The sequence below is a fragment of the Nerophis ophidion genome, linkage group LG02 (genome assembly GCF_033978795.1).
Source record: "Nerophis ophidion isolate RoL-2023_Sa linkage group LG02, RoL_Noph_v1.0, whole genome shotgun sequence".
NCBI classification, from domain to species: domain Eukaryota; kingdom Metazoa; phylum Chordata; class Actinopteri; order Syngnathiformes; family Syngnathidae; genus Nerophis; species Nerophis ophidion.
The window spans coordinates 68,192,391-68,213,111 of NC_084612.1; the positions used below are offsets into that span (position 1 = coordinate 68,192,391).

The following is a 20,721-nucleotide window of genomic DNA, read 5'->3' on the forward strand; positions in this document are numbered from 1 at the left end:
TATTTCCCGAGTAAGCCGTGTAATAAACGGGATAACGTCGAGTGAGTTGTATGTTGTGGAAAATGCTTACCTGTGTGTGGATTTCGGGGTGATTCGACTGTAAATGTCGCTTCAAGTTTGTTGTGTTTTTCCCCCTAATCCTCGCGCTGCATTTCTTACACTGCGTCTTGTTATCTTAGACGTCAAATATAACATTTCCCCATATGTCCTCTCTCCTCTTCCTCCCCGGCGTTTACGTAACTTCCTTACCACGTCGCTCTGATCGGTTCTCTTCCCGACTCCTCCCGCCTCTTCCGAACGAAATGAGTTCTGATTGGATCTCGTCTTTGGCAGACATTTTCGTCCTGTTTGTATTCGTTGACGAATATGTCAATACACCTCGTCATCGCCTTAGTCCACGTAAATAATTTTTTATTTAGTTATTGTCTTGTTTTAGTCAGAAAAAAAAAGGTCGTTGACGATAACTATGACGGAAATTTTTCGTCAACAAAATTAACACTGGTTAAAAACAGTCAGCTCTCCAAAAAGGCTGTAAAAATATAATGCATTAATATCAGTATTTGTTTCCACTTTCAATGAATCAGTGTATTAAAACGATCCATCCATATATCCATCTTCTTCCGCTTATCCAAGGTCGGGTTGCGGGGGCAGTAGCCAAAGCAGGGAAGCCCAGACTTCCCTCTCCCCAGCCACTTCGTCCATTTCCTCCCGGGGGATCCCGAGGCGTTCCCAGGCCAGCCGGGAGACATAGTCTTCCCAACGTGTCCTGGGTCTTTCCCGTGGCCTCCTACTGGTCGGACGTGCCCGAAACACCTCCCTAGGGAGGCGTTCGGGTGGCATCCTGACCAAATGCCCGAACCACCTCATCTAGGTCCTCTCCATGTGGAGGAGCAGCGGTTTTACTTTGAGCTCCTCCCAGATGACAGAGCTTCTCACCCTATCTCTAAGGGAGAGCTCATTTCGGCCGCGTGTACCCTTTCGGTCAGGATCCAAATCTCATGACCATAGGTGAGAATAGGAACTTAGATCGACCGGTAAATTGAGAGCTTTGCCTTCCGGCTCAGCTCCTTCTTCACCACGACGGATCGATACAACGTCTGCATTACTGAAGACGCCGCACCGATCCGCCTGTCGATCTCACGATCCACTCTTCCCCCACTCGTGAACAAGACTCCTAGGTACTTGGGGCAGGGTCTCCTCCCCAACCCGGAAATGGCACTCCCCCCTTTTCCGGGCAAGAACCATGGACTCGGATTTGGAGGTGCTGATTCCCATCCCGGTTGCTTCACACTTGGCTGCGAACCAATCCAGTGAGAGCTGAAGCTCTTGGCCAGATGTAGCCATCAGGACCACATCATCTGCAAAAAGCAGAGACCTAATCCTGCAGCCACCAAACCAGATCCCCTCAACGCCCTGACTGCGCCTAGAAATTCTGTTCATAAAAGTTATGAGCAGAATCGGTGACAAAAGGGCAGCCTTGGCGGAGTCCAACCCACACTGGAAAAGGATTGGAATTAAATGGAATTAAAACTATTTTGGTCTAAAACATGGGTGTCAAACTAATTGTAGTTCGGGGCCCACATAGAGAAAAATCTACTCCCACTGGTAAAATCACAGCACAGTAACATATATATAAAGACAACTTCAGATTGTTTTTTTTTTTTTGTTTAAAAATAGAACAAGCACATTCCGAAAATGTACAAATGATAATGTTTTTTTTTTTTTTTTTTACCCTTACATGTTGCGGTGAATAGTCTATATTTGTTGTTTTTTATATTTTCCGAATAAATTATGTGATAATGTTCATCAGTCAACTCCATCCATCCATTTTCTACCGCTTATTCCCTTTCGGGGTCGCGGGGGGCGCTGGCGCCTATCTCAGCTACAATCGGGCGGAAGGCAGGGTACACCCTGGACAAGTCGCCACCTCATCGCAGGGCCAACACAGATAGACAGACACTCATTGGTGTTAATTGTCAATCCATCAAGATAAAAAAACAAACATCAAAATCAAATCATTGGATGATATTTTTGTAGTTTGCTCATTTTCCTTGACTGGTGCACTAACATCATGTGGTTTATTTAAATTTAGCAAATGTAGCATCATCTACAACATGGGTGTCAAACTCGGGCCAGCGGGCCAGATTTGGCCCGCCTTGTAATTTAACTTGGCCCTTGAGGCAATATCAATTTAACATTTGAGCTGGCCCGCTGTAACACCGCATTCACCGCTAATACTCATTCTTGCCAACCCTCCCGGTTTTCCCGGGAGACTCCCAAATTTCAGCGGCCTCCCAAAAATGTCCAGGAGGGCAACCATTCCCGATTTTCACCCGGACAAGAATATTGGGGCCGTGCCTTTAGCGTACTCTACAACCTTTCATCACGTCCGCTTTTCCTACATAGAAACAGCGTGCCGGTCCAGTCACATAATATATGCGGCTTCTACATATACACACAATTGAATGCAAGGCATACTTGGTCAACAGCCATACAGGTCACACTGAGGGTGGCCGTATAAACAACTTTAACACTGTTACAAATATGCGCCACACTGTGAACCCACACCAGACAAGAATGACAAACACTTTTTGGGAGAACATCCGCGCCATAACACAACAGAACAAATACCCAGAACCCCTTGCAGTACTAACTCTTCCGGAACGCTACAATATACACCCCCCTGCTGCCACCAAACCCCGCCCACCTCGGGTTGCCTCAGCTCAAAGCCTGACCCCTGACATTAATGAACTAGCATCCAAGAAAAGATGCCAGGTATCTGGCTTGGGCACATTAGATTAGATCAGTGTGTCGCAAACTGAGCAATAAAAAGGCCTGAATGGTTGATTTATTCATTGTTATTTTATTTTCAAATTTATTAGCCTGTGGAAAAAGTGAATGTTGATATTTACCTCAGAAGGCTGCAAATAGAAAAGAGGCGTTACATTTTATATTTAAATTTTATTTAATATGCCATTGATGTCTTTTTCGTTTGTTTTTTGAAAGTTGATTTTACACTATAAAGTTATATAAGCGTTGGATGTTCCTTATTCAGTGTAAAAGCAAATCAGTGTAGCAAACTGAGCAATAATTAACGTTTTATTCATGTACTTTCTCTTGCTACTTCAAGGCTTGAATGTTTGAGTCATTCATTATTTTATTTTCAAATGTATTATTAGCCTTTTGAAAACGTTTTTTTTTATATTTACCCCAGAAGGCTGCAAATAGAAAAGAGGCATTTATTTTTTATTAAAATTTTCTTGGATATGCCATTGATATTTTATTATTATTATTATTATTATTATTATTATTACAAACCCTGTCTCCATTTGAGTCGAGAAATTGTGTTAGATGCAAATATATACGGAATACAATGATTTGCAAATCATTTTCAACCCATATTCAGTTGAATGCACGACAAAGACAACATATTTGATGTTCAAACTGAAGATATTTTTATTTTGCAAATAATCATTAACTTTAGAATTTGATGCCAGCAACACGTGATAAAGAAGTTGGGAAAGGTGGCAATAAATACTGATAAAGTTGAGGAATGCTCATCAAACAGTTATTTGTAACATCACACAGGTGTGCAGGCTAATTGAGAACAGGTGGGGGCCATGATTGGGTATAAAAACAGCTTCCCAAAAAATGCTCAGTCTTTCACAAGAAAGGATGGGGCGAGGTACACCCCTTTGTCCACAACTGCGTAAGCAAATAGTCAAACAGTTTAAGAACAACCTTTCTCAAAGTGCAATTGCAAGAAATTTAGGGATTTCAACATTTACGGTCCATAATATCATTAAAAGGTTCAGAGAATCTGGAGAAATCACTCCACTTAAGCGGCATGGCCGGAAACAAACATTGGATGACCATGACCTTCGATCCCTCAGACGGCACTGTATCAAAAATCGACATCATTCTCTAAAGGATATCACAACATGGGCTCAGGAACACTTCAGAAAACCACTGTCACTAAATAGAGTTTGTCGCTACATCTGTAAGTGCAAGTTAAAGCTCTACTATGCAAAGCGAAAGCCATTTATCAACAACATCCAGGATCGCCGCCGGCTTCTCTGGGCCCGAGATCATCTAAGATGGACTGATGCAAAGTGGAAAAGTGTTCTGTGGTCTGACGAGTCCACATTTCAAATTGTTTTTGGAAATATTCAACATCGTGTCATCCGGGCCAAAGGGAAAAACTAACCATCCAGACTGTTATCGACGCAAAGTTCAAAAGCCAGCATCTGTGATGGTATGGGGGTGCATTAGTGCCGAAGGCATGGGTAGCTTACACATCTGTGAAAGCACCATTATTGCTGGAAGGTACATAAAGGTTTTGGAACAACATATGCTGCCATCAAAGTGCCGTCTTTTTCATGGATGCCCCTGCTTATTTCAGCAAGACAATGCCAAGCCACATTCAGCATGTGTTACAACAGCGTGGCTTCATAAAAAAAGAGTGCGGGTACTTTCCTGGCCCGCCTGCAGTCCACACCTGTCTCTCATTGAAAATGTGTGGCACATTATGAAGCGGGAAATATGACAGGACTGTTGAATGACTGAAGCTCTACAAAAAACAAGGAATGGGAAAGAATTCCACTTTCAGAGCTTCAACAATTAGTTTTCTCAGTTCCCAAACGTTTATTGAGTGTTGTTAAAAGAGAAGGTGATGTAACACAGTGGTGAACATGCCCTTTCCTAACTACTTTGGCACATGTTGCAGCCATGAAATTCTAAGTTAATTATTATATGCAAAAAAACAAACAAACAAAGTTGATGAGTTTGAATATCAAATGTCTTGTCTTTGTAGTGCATTTAATTGAATATGGGTTGAAAAGGATTTGCAAATCATTGTATTCCGTTTATATTTACATAGAACACAATTTCCCAACTCATATGGAAAAGGGGTTTGTATTTACAACTCGATTTTGCATGTCACAATAAAGTTATATAAGCCTTGCTTGTTCAATATTCAAAGCAAAACTTGTTTGGCACCCCTGATCTACAGTACAAACATACAAACAAATTGCTATGGCGACATCCAGTGGACACATTTATAACAGCAGTTTTTCATTCAAAAATTTCGGCTCATTTTTATACTTAGCAAATTCATCCTGCGGGCCGGATAAAACCTCTTCGCCGGCCTGATCCGGCCCTCAGGCCTTATGTTTGACAACGCTGAACAAGAGGATTAGATTAAGTTTTTTTTTTTTTTTTTTTTTTATTAAATCAACACAAAAACACCCAAAATACACTTTCCATCAGTGCATCAACCCCCCAAACAAAACCCCCTTCATCCCCCATTCACACCCAGCCACACCCACTCACACAAAAAAGGGTTGTTTCTTTCTGCTACCAAAATGCTGGTTCCCACAACATATATAACACAGTCTGCAAGGGACATAGTCCCTGAAACACACATGATTGTGTGTGTCGCCGGTCCACTAACACTATCATTAATTACTATTTTTTATGTAATTGTTTTATATGGTTTTACTTTCTTTTTTATCCAAAAAAAAAAGTCATTGTTTTCCTTTTTTTTAATCTCATTTTATTTTATTTAAAAAATTAATAAAAAATAACCTTATCTTCATCAGACCAGGTTGTTAATGGAATTATACTTGTCTAAAAGGTTTTTAAAACCAGGTCCAGTCCAGACAATGTCAAAGTGGGCCTCAGCAACACACACCCTCATCCATGTACAACAACAAAAATTAGGGAAACAAGTTATAAACAAAATTACATTTTCATAAAAAGCATTTGTGTATAGTCCATATTATGTCCAAGTCAGATTCAACACACACCTTCATTTTGCACACTCAAAAAAAGGGAACAGAACAACAGATAGCATATATGTTGCTGTTGTTGCATATCTATAAACATTATTACATTTTCATAATAAGCCTTTAAGGATTTCCCATCTTTTTTCATGTTTTTTGGCATCATTATCGTTGTCAATCATGTATCTTTCTAAAGTTAAAAAATACTGAATAAATGTTTTAAAGAAAGTAATACTAAGTGAATATCTATTTTTGGCCTTAAAAATAAACCTTTTACCAAGTACTATAATTAAATTGACTAAGTCATGCTTGTCAATAAACTCTCCTAAAATAACAGAAACTATATCAAGCTTCATAAACAAACCAATCCTTGAACACGTTTTTTCAACTTCCACCCAAAAGGAAGACACAATATGACAATACCAAAACAAATGCAGGGTGGATTCAGATTCCTGACAGCAAAAGCGGCAATCATCTGACTCAGTCATATTCCATAGTTTTAACATTTTCCCTGGGCCGGATAAAACCTCTTCGCCGGCCTGATCCGGCCCTCAGGCCTTACGTTTGACACCCCCGCACAAGAGGATTAGATTAAGTTTGTTCAGAGAAGGAAAACGGTGTGAAAAAAAAAGTATTTTCCTTTCCCATATCTGTTATTGTTTTTCAAGGAAAAACCCATGTTGGCCTAAAGATAGCGCATGCTCTTCTGGACAATCGAGGACATTGGAATAATTCGCAGATGCTGGTGGTGTGTTTTACTAACCATGCCTTGGACCAGTTCCTTGAGGGTAAGCAGTCATTTTAAACCAGTATTTCTTGTTAAACTCACTGGTGTCAGATATGCTTATTAGTTTTTCTTTACCTTTGCACAAAAGGGATCCTTAAATTTCTTCCCAAGGGCATCGTGCGTGTGGGTGGCCGCAGCAAAAGTGAGTCTCTGAAGAGATTCAATATGAGAGAGATGACCAGTGGGCCGTCGAGCGAAACGCCTTTGTACCTGCGCAATGCATTCAGAGATGTGAGCATGGGTCTTTGAGTGAATCCTCTGAAGCTTTTTAAATCACCATCTAATCACTCCGTTTGTGGGAACAGGTCCACTCGGAAATGGATATACTAGAGGAAAAGATCGAAAATCAAAACAGCAGACTCCAGTGCTCTCTGAAAGGTATCCTGGCTGACTCTATCCTTAAGAACGTCATTTCCCAAAACCACTGGGACAGTCTGCACCGACCCATTGTAAGTATATTATTGAAACCTATATGCTGTATAACCAACGTATATTTACATGTATTTCTGTCAATACAGGGTTACCGGAAAAGGAATCCCAGGTCAAGTGTGATACTGGAGTGGTTGGGCTTGAACTCCACTGGCATCCTGCAGATGGAGACAGAGGACACAAATGGAGATGAACGTGAGTTAGAAAATGTCAGAACAATACAAAGACTGAACTCATTTTTAGCTCAGGGGCCGCGTGGAGGAAAATCTATTCCCAAGTGAGCCGGAATGGTAAAATCATGGCATGATAACGTTAAAGGCCTACTGAAACCCACTACTACCGACTACGCAGTCTGATAGTTTATATATCAATGATGAAATCTTAACATCGCAACACATGCCAATACGGCCGGTTTAGTTTACTAAATAGCAATTTCAAATTTCCCGCGAGGTATTCTGTTGAAAACGTCGCGGAATGATGACGCTTATGTTGACGCGTGCTTGGGACGTTATTGGTTGGAGCGGACATTTCAGCCCAGCACCACACACGGCTAAAAGTCGTCTCTTTTCATTGCATAATTACGCAAAATTTTGGACATCTGTGTTGCTGAAGGGCTTCGCGGTGGCAGAGGAGTTAGTGCGTCTGCCTCACAATAAGAAGTTGCTGCAGTCCTGGGTTCAAATCCAGGCTTGGGATCTTTCTGTGTGGAGTTTGCATGTTCTCCCCGTGAATGCGTGGGTTCCCTCCGGGTACTCCGGCTTCCTCCCACTTCCAAAGACATGCACCTGGGGATAGGTTGATTGGCAACACTAAATTGGCCCTAGTGTGTGAATGTGAGTGTGAATGTTGTCTGTCTATCTGTGTTGGCCCTGCGATGAGGTGGCGACTTGTCCAGGGTGTACCCCGCCTTCCGCCCGATTGTAGCTGAGATAGGCGCCAGCGCCCCCCGCGACCCCGAAAGGGAATAAGTGGTAGAAAATGGATGGATGGATGGATGTGTTGCTGAATCTTTTGCAATTTGTTCAATTAATAATGGAGACTATAAAGAAGATTGCTTTTGGTGGAAAGCGGTGGATTGCAGCTGCCGTTAGCAAAACAAACACAGCCGGTGTTTCTATGTTTGTTGTGAAGCTTTACTATGGAGCAGAGCGGTCAAGCGAACATGTCCCTCTACCACATGTCAACCAGCAAGTTTTGGGACGAGAAAATTGTGATATTAAGTCGGCTCTAACCGGAGACTTGAGCGGAGTTTGCGTCCTCCTGCAGCAGCTGTCAAAAGCAGCTGTGACTTTCTTGGCTCCTCCATGGCTCCCATCAGAGACACTGGCGGTCACCGCAGTCCTCCGACTTTCAGGTATGACTTTATAAACACTAGTAACACAATAAGCATATAAGGGATTTTCCAGAATTATCCTAGTAAATGTGTCTAATAACATCTGAATCGCTCCCACTGCCGGCGCCTTTTTTTTCTAGTGCTTCACTCTAACTTTCCTCATCCATGAATCTTTCATCCTCGCTCAAATTAATGGGTAAATCGTCGCTTTCTACGTCCGAATCGCTCTTGCTGCTGGTGGCTATGATTATAAACAATGTGAGAATGTGAGGAGCCCTACAGCCGTGACGTCACGCGCACATTGTCTGCTACTTCCGGTACAGGCAAGGCTTTATCAGCGACCAAAAGTTGCAAACTTCATCGTCGATGTTCTCTACTAAATCCTTTCAGCAAAAATATGGCAATATCACGAAATCATCAAGTATGACAAATAGAATGGACCTGTTATCCCTGTTTAAATAAGAAAATCTCATTTCAGTAGGCCTTTAAAATAAAGACAACTTCAGGTTGTCTTCTTCGTTTTACTCTGGCCAAAAATAGAACAAGCACTTTCTGAAAACGTACGAGTCACAAACAAATCCTCTGGAGAAAACACCTCAAATTTGTTGAAAATCCTTAAGAAATTGGTGCAGTTTCAAAAACACAATGAGCTTAGACTTTGTTCAGTGCATCTACAAAGCCAGGTTTAAACTTTATGTCACAGTCTTTCTGGGATTGAACACAGACACATGCAAACTCTTCTAGGTATCAAATACCTCCTTGGTCATGTCCACGTATCGATCCGGAGCTAGCTCAACACACCGTAAGAAGCAGAGGTAAAAACTATTCAAAAAAGGGTTAAGGTCACTTTTCTTGTGTTTGACAGAGACATTTTGGGGCAACGAGGGTGCCAAATGACAATTTGTTCGAAGCAGAAGACATAAAACGGCAGGTTTTAAGTTTCATGTGGGTCGGAGGCACAGTCCCCCTTTACTGTGTACTTCTGTATAAACCATTTTGCTTGCCTAACATAATTGCTATTGTGACATCCAGTGGACACATTTAGAACAGTGGTTTCTTTCATTAAAAAAAAAAAAAAAAACAGTTAATTTTCATACTTCTACAATGCTAAATATTTCCTGTGGTGTACCTCAGGGATCAATACTAGGACCTAAATTATTCAATCTCTATATAAATGACATTTGTAAAGTTACAAGAGATTTAAAGTTAGTATTATTTGCGGATGATACAACAGCCTTTTGTTCAGGAGAGAACACACAGTGGATAATACAAATAATAAGAGAAGAAATGAACAAATTAAAAAAATGGTTCGACAAAAACAGACTATCATTGAATCTCAGTAAAACTAAAATAATGCTATTTGGTAACAGTAGAAAAGAAAGTCAAACACAAATACAAATAGACGGAATAGAAATTGAAAGAGTAAATGAAACCAAATGTCTAGGTATGATGATTGATGATAAATTGAACTGGAAATCTCATGTAAAAAATATACAACATAAAGTTGCAAGAAATACATCAATAATGAATAAAGCCAAATATGTTCTAGACCAAAAATCACTTCATATTCTCTACTGCTCACTGGTGTTACCATATCTGAGTTACTGTGTAGAAATATGGGGAAATAATTACAAAAGTACACTTCATTCACTAACAGTGTTACAAAAAAGATCAGTTAGAATAATACATAATGTTGGATATAGAGAACATACAAACCCTTTATTTATTGAATCAAAGATACTGAAATTCCACGACATAGTGGAATTGCAAACAGCTAAGATTATACACAAAGATTCCCAAGAATATACAACAATTATTCCCAACAAAAGAAGAGAAATATAATCTTAGAGAAGAATGTAATTTAAAACATTTGTATGCACGTACAACACTTAAAACCTTCAGTATATCAGTATGTGGAATTCAATTATGGAATGGATTAAGCAAAGCAATCAAACAATGTACTAATATGATCCACTTCAAGAAACTCTTCAAACTGGAAGTGTTAACAAAGTACAAAAATGAAGAACCATGATAAACATTCTGATTTTACTCACTCATTCATTCTCAAAATAATCTGATTTATCTCATCGTATGGATTAAAATCTAAGCAATTATTTATTTATTTATTTATTTGTATCGTGATTACTTATTACTTATGGAGTATACATTGTGAATACATTGAGAACAGGAAGTGAACAAAAGTTTTAGCAAGTGTTATGTAAAGAAAAGGGGTAGGATTAAATAAGCTCTGCTTCTTCCTACTCCTTTTCGAACATGTTGAAAAGAGAAACTGGAAATTGTGATGTATCATGTTGTATGCTTGCATGTTCGAAATAAACTCAAACTCAATACTTAGCAAAGTCATCACGTGGGCCGGATAAAACCTGTTCGCGGGCCAGATGCCGTACGTTTGACACCACTGACTTTACAGTGTCGTGTTGCAATGCTTTCACAGTAGGGATGGGTGATATGACACAACATCTATATCGCGCTTATTCTCTCAAAAGTGGAGTGACAAGTGAGAAAGATTTGTCCACAAAAACTGTATGCTGTGGGAACACACATCGGTGTACTGTAAGAACGTCATTAAAACGCAGCTATGTGAATCCAGCCTTAGGTGCAGCAACAGAGGACGAAATGGGGCCGGGGCAACAGGACCTCCTCCATATCGTGGAGGAGGCCGAAATGATCCAGGCCGATCGCTTCATTGACGACAACGCTGACCTCAAACTCAGAAGAAACATGGTATACTCGATGTTTCCGTACACAAACCTGCAGGATGAGATGTTGGCTATGAACCTGAAAGAGGAAAAAAGAAAGCTTGAGCAGCCTGAGGAAGAATGGACGGTAGGCAATTTTTTTTCTGTTACACAATAACGGGCACTCCAAAGCCAAACACATTCTGGTGTTTGAATTACAAATCATTCCAATTTCAAAATAAAATGTTCCCAGAGGAAGTAATGTAAAGTGATATACATTCGACATTACATTTCAATCAATCAATCAATGTTTACTTATATAGCCCTAAATCACTAGTGTCTCAAAGGGCTGCACAAACCACTACGACATCCTCGGTAGGCCCACATAAGGGCAAGGAAAACTCACACCCAGTGGGACAACGGTGACAATAATGACCCAGTGGGACGTCGGTGACAATGATGACTATGAGAACCTTGGAGAGGAGGAAAGCAATGAATGTCGAGCGGGTCTAACATGATACTGTGAAAGTTCAATCCATAATGGATCCAACACAGTCGCGAGAGTCCAGTCCAAAGCGGATCCAACACAGCAGCGAGAGTCCCGTTCATAGCGGAGCCAGCAGGAAACCATCCCAAGCGGAGGCGGATCAGCAGCGAAGAGATGTCCCCAGCCGATACACAGGTAAGCAGTACATGGCCACCGGATCGGACCGGACCCCCTCCACAAGGGAGAGTGGGACATAGAAGAAAAAGAAAAGAAACGGCAGATCAACTGGTCTAAAAAGGGAGTCTATTTAAAGGCTAGAGTATACAAATGAGTTTTAAGGTGAGACTTAAATGCTTCTACCGAGGTGGCATCTCGAACTGTTACCGGGAGGGCATTCCAGAGTACTGGAGCCCGAACAGAAAACGCTCTATAGCCCGCAGACTTTTTTTGGGCTTTGGGAATCACTAATAAGCCGGAGTCCTTTGAACGCAGATTTCTTGCCGGGACATACGGTACAATACAATCGGCAAGATAGGCTGGAGCTAGACCGTGTAGTATTTTATACGTAAGTAGTAAAACCTTAAAGTCACATCTTAAGTGCACAGGAAGCCAGTGCAGGTGAGCCAGTACAGGCGTAATGTGATCAAACTTTCTTGTTCTTGTCAAAAGTCTAGCAGCCGCATTTTGTACCAACTGTAATCTTTTAATGCTAGACATGGGGAGACCCGAAAATAATACGTTACAGTAATCGAGACGAGACGTAACAAACGCATGGATAATGATCTCAGCATCTTTAGTGGACAGAATGGAGCGAATTTTAGCGATATTGCGGAGATCAAAGAAGGCCGTTTTAGTAACGCTTTTAATGTGTGACTCAAAGGAGAGAGTTGGGTCGAAGATAAGACCCAGATTCTTTACCGTGTCGCCTTGTTTAATTGTTTGGTTGTCAAATGTTAGAGTTGTATTATTAAATAGAGGTCGGTGTCTAGCAGGACCGATAATCAGCATTTCCGTTTTTTTGGCGTTGAGTTGCAAAAAGTTAGCGGACATCCATTGTTTAATTTCATTATGACACGCCTCCAGCTGACTACAATCCGGCGTGTTGGTCAGCTTTAGGGGCATGTAGAGTTGGGTGTCATCAGCATAACAGTGAAAGCTAACACCGTATTTGCGTATGATGTCACCTAGCGGCAGCATGTAGATGCTGAAGAGTGCAGGGCCAAGGACCGAACCCTGGGGAACTCCCATTTAGATGTCTGTGTCCGTGCATGCGACAACAGTAATGGCATTGTAACTCTGCTTCATTTGCAACGTGCCTGCCGGAGAATAAGAAACCGGCGCAGGGGGCATTAGCGTTGCAAACTTAGCGACATCAAACCAAACACAAGAAGCAACAGAAAAAAGTTAACTGTTTTTCCAAACATGTTTTGTTTTACATGTTTTTACGCAATCTTTCCGAGAGCGTCCATTGGAATTACACGCACATGCAATATTGGCCATTCATGCAAATTAGACGACAACATCATCTCCGTGTCCCCTGCCAACCCACTGCCACATATACACTATATTGCCAAAAGGTATTTGGCCACCCATCCAAATGATCAGAATCAGGTGTCCTAGTCACTTGGCCCGGCCACGGGTGTATAAAACCAAGCACGTAGGCATGGAGACCGTTTCTACAAACATTTATGAAAGAATGGGTCACTCTCAGGAGCTCAGTGATTTCCAGCGTGGAACTGTCATAGGATGCCACCTGTGTAACAAATCGTGAAATTTCCTTGCTCCGAAATATTCCAAAGTCAACTGTCGGCTTTAATATAAGAAAATGGAAGAGTTTGGGAACAACAGCAACCCAACCAGGAAGTGGTAGGCCACGTAAACTGACGGAGAGGGGTCAGCAGATGCCAAAGTGCGTAGTGCAAAGAGGTCGCCTACTTTCTGCACAGTCAGTAGCTACAGAGCTCCAAACTTCATCTGACCTTCCAATTAGCCCACGTACAGTACGCAGAGAGCTTCATGGAATGGGTTTCCATGCATCTAAGCCAGGGGTCACCAACCTTTTTGAAACCAAGAGCTACTTCTTGGGTACTGATTAATGCGAAGGGCTAGCAGTTTGATACACACTTGAATAAATTGCCAGAAATAGCCAATTTGCTCAATTTACCTTTAACTCTATGTTATTATTAATAATTAATGATATTTATCTTTGTGGAAACATTGATCATCTTAAGGATTTCTCACAATAAATATGTATTTTTGATTAAATGTTTTAAATAGGTTAAAATCCAATCTGCACTTTGTTAGAATATATAACAAATTGAACCAAGCTATATTTATAACAAAGAAAAATCATTATTTCTTCTAGATTTTCCAGAACAAAAAATTTTAAATAAATTCAAAACACTTTGAAATAACATTTAAATTTGATTTTGCAGATTTGCCAGAATATATTTTTTTTCATTTTAATCATAATAAGTTTGAAGAAATATTTCACAAATAGTCTTTGTCGAAAAAACAGAAGCTAACATGAAGAATTCAATTATAATTTATTTATTATTCTTAAAAATTAAAAAAACATTTTTTTATTTGAACATAGATTTAAATTGTCAGGAAAGAGGAAGGAATTTAAAAGGTAAAAAGGTATATTGTGTTTAAAAATCCTAAAATCATTTTTAAGGTTGTATTTATTCTCTAAAATTGTCTTTCTGAAAGTTATAAGACGCAAAGTAAAAAAAATAAATGAATTTATTTAAACAAGTGAAGACCAAGTCTTTAAAATATTTTCTTGGATTTTCAAATTGTATTTGAGTTTTGTCGCTCTTAGAATTAAAAATGTCGAGCAAAGCGAGACCAGCTTGCTAGTAAATAAAAAAAAAAAAAAAAAATAGAGGTAGCTCACTGGTAAGTGTTGCTATGTGAGCTATTTTTAGAACAGGCCAGTGGGCTGCTCATCTGGTCATAACGGGCTACCTGGTGCCCGCGGGAACCGCGTTGGTGACCCCTGGTCCAAGCCATACATCACCAAGTCCAATGCAAAGCGTCGGATGCAGTGGTGTAAAGCACGTCACTCCTGGACTTTAGAGCAGTGGAAATGCCTTCTCTAAAGGGATGAATCACACTTTTCCATCTTGCAATCTGATGGACGAGTGGGGGTTTGGAGGTTGCCAGGAGAACGGTACATTTCGGACTGCATTGTGCTGAGTGTGAAATTTGGTGGAGGAGGAATTATGGTGTGGGGTTGTTTTTCAGGAGTTGGGTTTTGCCCCTTAGTTCCAGTAAAAGGAACGTTGAATGCTCCAGGATACCAAAAACATTTGGACAATTCCATGCTCCCAACCTTGTGGGAACAGTTTAGAGGGGGGCACTTCCTCTTCCAACCTGACTGAGCACCAGTGCACAAAGCAAGGTCCATAATGACACCGGTGACTGTCTGATGTGGATGAACTTGACTGGCCTGCACAGAGTCCTAACCTGAACCCGATAGAACACCTTTGGGATGAATTAGAACGGAGACTGAGAGCCAGGCCTTCTCGACCAACATCAATCAATCAATCAATGTTTATTTATATAGCCCCAAATCACAAATGTCTCAAAGGACTGCACAAATCATTACGACTACAACATCCTCGGAAGAACCCACAAAAGGGCAAGGAAAACTCACACCCAGTGGGCAGGGAGAATTCACATCCAGTGGGACGCCAGTGACAATGCTGACTATGAGAAACCTTGGAGAGGACCTCAGATGTGGGCAACCCCACCCCCCCTCTAGGGGACCGAAAGCAATGGATGTCGAGCGGGTCTAACATGATACTGTGAAAGTTCAATCCATACTGGCTCCAACACAGCCGCGAGAGTTCAGTTCAAGCGGATCCAAGACAGCAGCGAGAGTCCCGTCCACAGGAAACCATCTCAAGCGGAGGCGGATCAGCAGCGTAGAGATGTCCCCAACCGATACAGGCGAGCGGTCCATCCTGGGTCTCAACTCTGGACAGCCAGTACTTCATCCATGGTCATCGGACCGGACCCCGTCCACAAGGGAGGGGGGGACATAGGAGAAAGAAAAGAAGCGGCAGATCAACTGGTCTAAAAAGGAGGTCTATTTAAAGGCTAGAGTATACAGATGAGTTTTAAGGTGAGACTTAAATGCTTCTACTGAGGTGGCATCTCGAACTGTTACCGGAAGGGCATTCCAGAGTACTGGAGCCTGAATGGAAAACGCTCTATAGCCCGCAGACTTTTTTTGGGCTTTAGGAATCACTAATAAGCCGGAGTCTTTTGAACGCAGATTTCTTGCCGGGACATATGGTACAATACAATCGGCAAGATAGGCTGGAGCTAGACCGTGTAGTATTTTATACGTAAGTAGTAAAACCTTAAAGTCACATCTTAAGTGCACAGGAAGCCAGTGCAGGTGAGCCAGTACAGGCGTAATGTGATCAAACTTTCTTGTTCTTGTCAAAAGTCTAGCAGCCGCATTTTGTACCAACTGTAATCTTTTAATGCTAGACATGGGGAGACCCGAAAATAATACGTTACAGTAATCGAGACGAGACGTAACAAACGCATGGATAATGATCTCGGCGTCTTTAGTGCACAAAATGGAGCGAATTTTAGCGATATTACAGAGATGAAAGAAGGCCGTTTTAGTAACGCTTTTAATGTGTGACTCAAAGGAGAGAGTTGGGTCGAAGATAATACCCAGATTTTTTACAGAGTCACCTTGTTTTATTATTTGGTTGTCGAATGTTAAAGTTGTATTATTAAATAGAGGTCGGTGTCTAGCAGGACCGATAATCAGCATTTCCGTTTTTTTCGCATTAAGTTGCAAAAAGTTAGCGGACATCCATTGTTTAATTTCATTAAGACACGCCTCCAGCTGACTACAGTCCGGCGTGTTGGTCAGCTTTAGGGGCATGTAGAGTTGGGTGTCATCAGCATAACAGTGAAAGCTAATACCGTATTTGCGTATGATGTCACCCAGCGGCAGCATGTAGATGCTGAAGAGTACAGGGCCAAGGACCGAACCCTGGGGAACTCCACACGTTACCTTAACATAGTCCGAGGTCACACTGTTATGGGAGACGCACTGCATCCTATCAGTAAGATAAGAGTTAAACCATGACAGGGCTGAGTCTGACATACCAATTCGTGTTTTTATACGCTCTAATAAAATATTATGATCGACAGTATCGAAAGCAGCGCTAAGATCGAGGAGCAGCAACATAGATGACGCATCAGAGTCCATCGTTAGCAATAGATCATTAGTCAATTTTGCGAGGGCTGTCTCAGTCGAGTGATACATCAGTGTATCACCTCGCCATTGCGCTTTTGGAAGAATGGGGGGAAATTCCTATAAACACACTCCGCAACCTTGTGGACGGCCTTCCCAGAAGACTTGAAGCTGTAATAGCAGCAAAAGGTGGACCGACATCATATTGAACCCTATGGGTTAGGAATGGCACTTCAAGTTCATATGTGAGTCAAGGCAGGTGGCCAAATACTTAGTGTAGCTGGCAGTCCTGTGGGAAACACTGAAATTAATCCGTTCCAGGGTCAAACTGACACCGTCGTAAAACCTTGTTTTTTGTTCATTTGTGTCGGTCAGACAAATGTGAAAATAACAAACACAACAGCAAGTTGTTTGCAGAGTGATGCTCTCACCCGCTGTCCCCCTACTTGACCATATTTGGAGTGATTGGCTTTGGGCGTCCCGTTGTCTCCGTAACCGAATTGAGGGTCCGAGTTGTTGTGAGTTTGTGTGTCCTCTGTCCTCTTTTCCACAGTATCAATCACAACAGAAGCGTAAAATGATTTACAAAATCAAGAGAGAGCTTTCCAAGTCAGAATCTATGAGCGAAGAGGAGGGAAAGAACGTTCTGGACATTTGGGACCTCGGGATGAAGGATCGATGGAGACTTTATCGGTCAGTTTGCATGTACAGTACACCCCCTTACCCACTGCATTAAGTACAGCTGCAACCTAATGAGACCCGATGGCAAGAGTTTAAACCATTTCTTGATACTCAGTTTTAATGAACACATACGATGGGCCTGGGTCTATTTTTGCCTCATCCCTCACTTAAAGTGAAAACTGTGTGAAGAATGCACTACAGACCTAATAAGACCTGATACATTTGAATGAAAAAGAGATGATAAAGTATTATCTGCTTGGTGGTAGGGGTTGGGTATAGAGTATCGAGTATCGATTGGAACCGGGACTAACTTTCCGATTCTCCCGGAATCGTTCAAAAGTTCAAATTTCGATTCGTAGTTTCGATACCCAGTCCGCCAACCGGGAAAAAATAATAAGTCCGCCGACCCGGAAGAAGAAGCCGCTGAACACCTACGAAGCCGAGAGAGTCAGTCAAGCATGGGTCGAAAGTGTGGCTTTATTTTACTAAAAAAAAATGAAACATCGGCGAAATGTAACACGTGCGACAGGACGCTGAACACGATGAAGCACCTCCGAGTTCATGGAGTACAAATAAACGCGTGTCCCGTATTCGACAACCGACACTATCTGCCAGAGAAGGCGGATATGGTCATTTTCCTAAACAAAAACTGTCTCTGATTTTATACTGTACCTGTTGCTAATCTGGACTGGGTTATGCAAGTTGTTTATTATTGTTTATTTGCTTTTCTGCACCAGGTTAGCATATCAGTGGGAGCACGGTAACATGCTTAAGTACCTGCAGCATCATACACTTGTGTGTGTAAATGTGTTTTCATGAGGTTTCCTGCAGCATCATACACTTGTGTGTGGAAATGTGTTTTCATGAGGTTTCCTGCAGCATCATACACTTATGTGTGTAATTGTGTTTTCATGAGGTTTACTGCAGCATCATACACTTATGTGTGTAATTGTGTTTTATGAGGTTTTCTGCAGCATCATACACTTATGTGTGTAATTGTGTTTTCATGAGGTTTACTGCAGCATCATACACTTATGTGTGTAATTGTGTTTTATGAGGTTTTCTGCAGCATCATACACTTATGTGTGTAATTGTGTTTTCATGAGGTTTTCTGCAGAATCATACACTTATGTGTAAATGTGTTTTCATGAGGTTTACTGCAGCATCATACACTTGTGTTTAAATGTGATTTCATGAGGTTTACTGCAGCATCATACACTTATGTGTAATTGTGTTTTCATGAGGTTTCCTGCATTATCATACACTTGTGTGTGTAAATGTGTTTTCATGAGGTTTTCTGCAGCATCATACACTTATGTGTGTAAATGTGTTTTCATGAGGTTTACTGCAGCATCATACACTTGTGTGTGGAAATGTGTTTTCATGAGGTTTTCTGCAGCATCATACACTTATGTGTGTAATTGTGTTTTCATGAGGTTTACTGCAGCATCATACACTTATGTGTGTAAATGTGTTTTCATGAGGTTTTCTGCAGCATCATACACTTGTGTGTAAATGTGTTTTCATGAGGTTTTCTGCAGCATCATACACTTATGTGTGTAAATGTGTTTTCATGAGGTTTTCTGCAGCATCATACACTTATGTGTGTAAATGTGTTTTCATGAGGTTTTCTGCAGCATCATACACTTATGTGTGTAAATGTGTTTTCATGAGGTTTACTGCAGCATCATACACTTGTGTGTAAATGTGTTTTCATGAGGTTTACTGCAGCATCATACACTTGTGTGTGTAATTGTGTTTTCATGAGGTTTCCTGCAGCATCATACACTTGTGTGTGGAAATGTGTTTTCATGAGGTTATCTGCAGCATCATACACTTATGTGTAAATGTGTTTTCATGAGGTTTTCTGCAGCATCATACACTTATGTGTGTAAATGTGTTTTCATGAGGTTTACTGCAGCATCATACACTTGTGTGTAAATGTGTTTTCATGAGGTTTACTGCAGCATCATACACTTGTGTGTAAATGTGTTTTCATGAGGTTTCCTGCAGCATCATACACTTATGTGTGTAATTGTGTTTTCATGAGGTTTTCTGCAGCATCATACACTTATGTGTGTAATTGTGTTTTCATGAGGTTTACTGCAGCATCATACACTTATGTGAACATGTGTTTTCATGAGGTTTACTGCAGCATCATACACTTATGTGTAAATGTGTTTTCATGAGGTTTACTGCAGCATCATACACTTATGTGTGTAATTGTGTTTTCATGGAGGTTTCCTGCAGCATCATACACTTATGTGTAAATGTGTTTTCATGGAGGTTTCCTGCAGCATCATACACTTATGTGTGTAATTGTGTTTTCATGAGGTTTTCAAAAATAAAGCTCTCTTGATGAAAGTGTACCCCTGTGAAGATGTATTCATAATTTATAATATTTATATTCAAGTTCATAGATTTGATATTTATATTCTAGTTGAAAAGAGCACTGTGAGGAATTTATAGTAAAGTTCATAAAAAGTTAGTAGAATTAAAATTGATGGAGAATGTCAGACTATTTCATTCAGAAAGACTGTAGGTTAGCTAGCTCATTTAAAATATCCTAAACTTTTTTTTTGACACTGCCTTTTTTTTTTTATATAAAAAGAAAGAATCGGAATCGAGAATCGTCAGGAATCGGAATCGAAACAAAGAATTGGAATCCTTCGAAATCTAACGATACCCAACCCTTCCTGGTGGTTGTTTGAGAACACTGCAGCAGGTCCTAAATCCTTCCGTGCCTTAACGCTCCAGTCACATGCAGGATTCTCACAGGAATGAGGCATAATTACAACCTTACCTTCTGTACCTTTTGGCAGCAGCTCCGCATTTAACTCCATCTCTTTAAAATTGTTGAACAAATTGAAAGGCTTAACGGGCCACATGTGGCCCCCGGGCCTTAATTTGCCTAGGTCTGCCCTGGAGGGTTTGGATTGGGAGATATCATTGAAATAAAAAATTATAATAATACCCACTTTTACTAACTACAGGACATTGCATGACAAACTTCGAAGTAACAGGTTTCTCCATACGTCTCCAGGCTGTGGCTGGTGCGCTACAGAGCTGATATCCGTACCGGCACTGTACCGTTGGAAGATGAATACCAGCAGGCGGTGAACAGGTACAACGAATTGAAACATGACCAGAGCCGCCATATCCTGCAGCATGCCAAGGTACATATATGGCCATGATGGAACTCTCAAGTATCTCCCTTAATAAGAAGGGAACATTATATGTAGGTTAATGTGTGTTTTTAATACAAAAGCTTTTTTTTTAATATGACTGAGTT

At 40.9% G+C, this 20,721-nt stretch overlaps 1 protein-coding gene across 3 annotated transcripts in view; it reads left to right on the top strand.

Annotated features, from left to right (window-relative positions):
• Positions 1–20,721, top strand: part of znfx1 (zinc finger, NFX1-type containing 1) — a 62,548-nt gene that overhangs the window by 19,551 nt on the left and 22,276 nt on the right. For all 3 annotated transcript variants that reach the window (XM_061889470.1, XM_061889460.1, XM_061889479.1), the window contains 7 exons: positions 6,452–6,571; positions 6,659–6,801; positions 6,876–7,019; positions 7,089–7,194; positions 10,944–11,179; positions 17,302–17,441; positions 20,473–20,605. In XM_061889470.1, the coding sequence (XP_061745454.1) occupies positions 6,452–6,571; positions 6,659–6,801; positions 6,876–7,019; positions 7,089–7,194; positions 10,944–11,179; positions 17,302–17,441; positions 20,473–20,605 (1,022 nt within the window). The remainder of the gene's footprint in view (positions 1–6,451; positions 6,572–6,658; positions 6,802–6,875; positions 7,020–7,088; positions 7,195–10,943; positions 11,180–17,301; positions 17,442–20,472; positions 20,606–20,721) is intronic.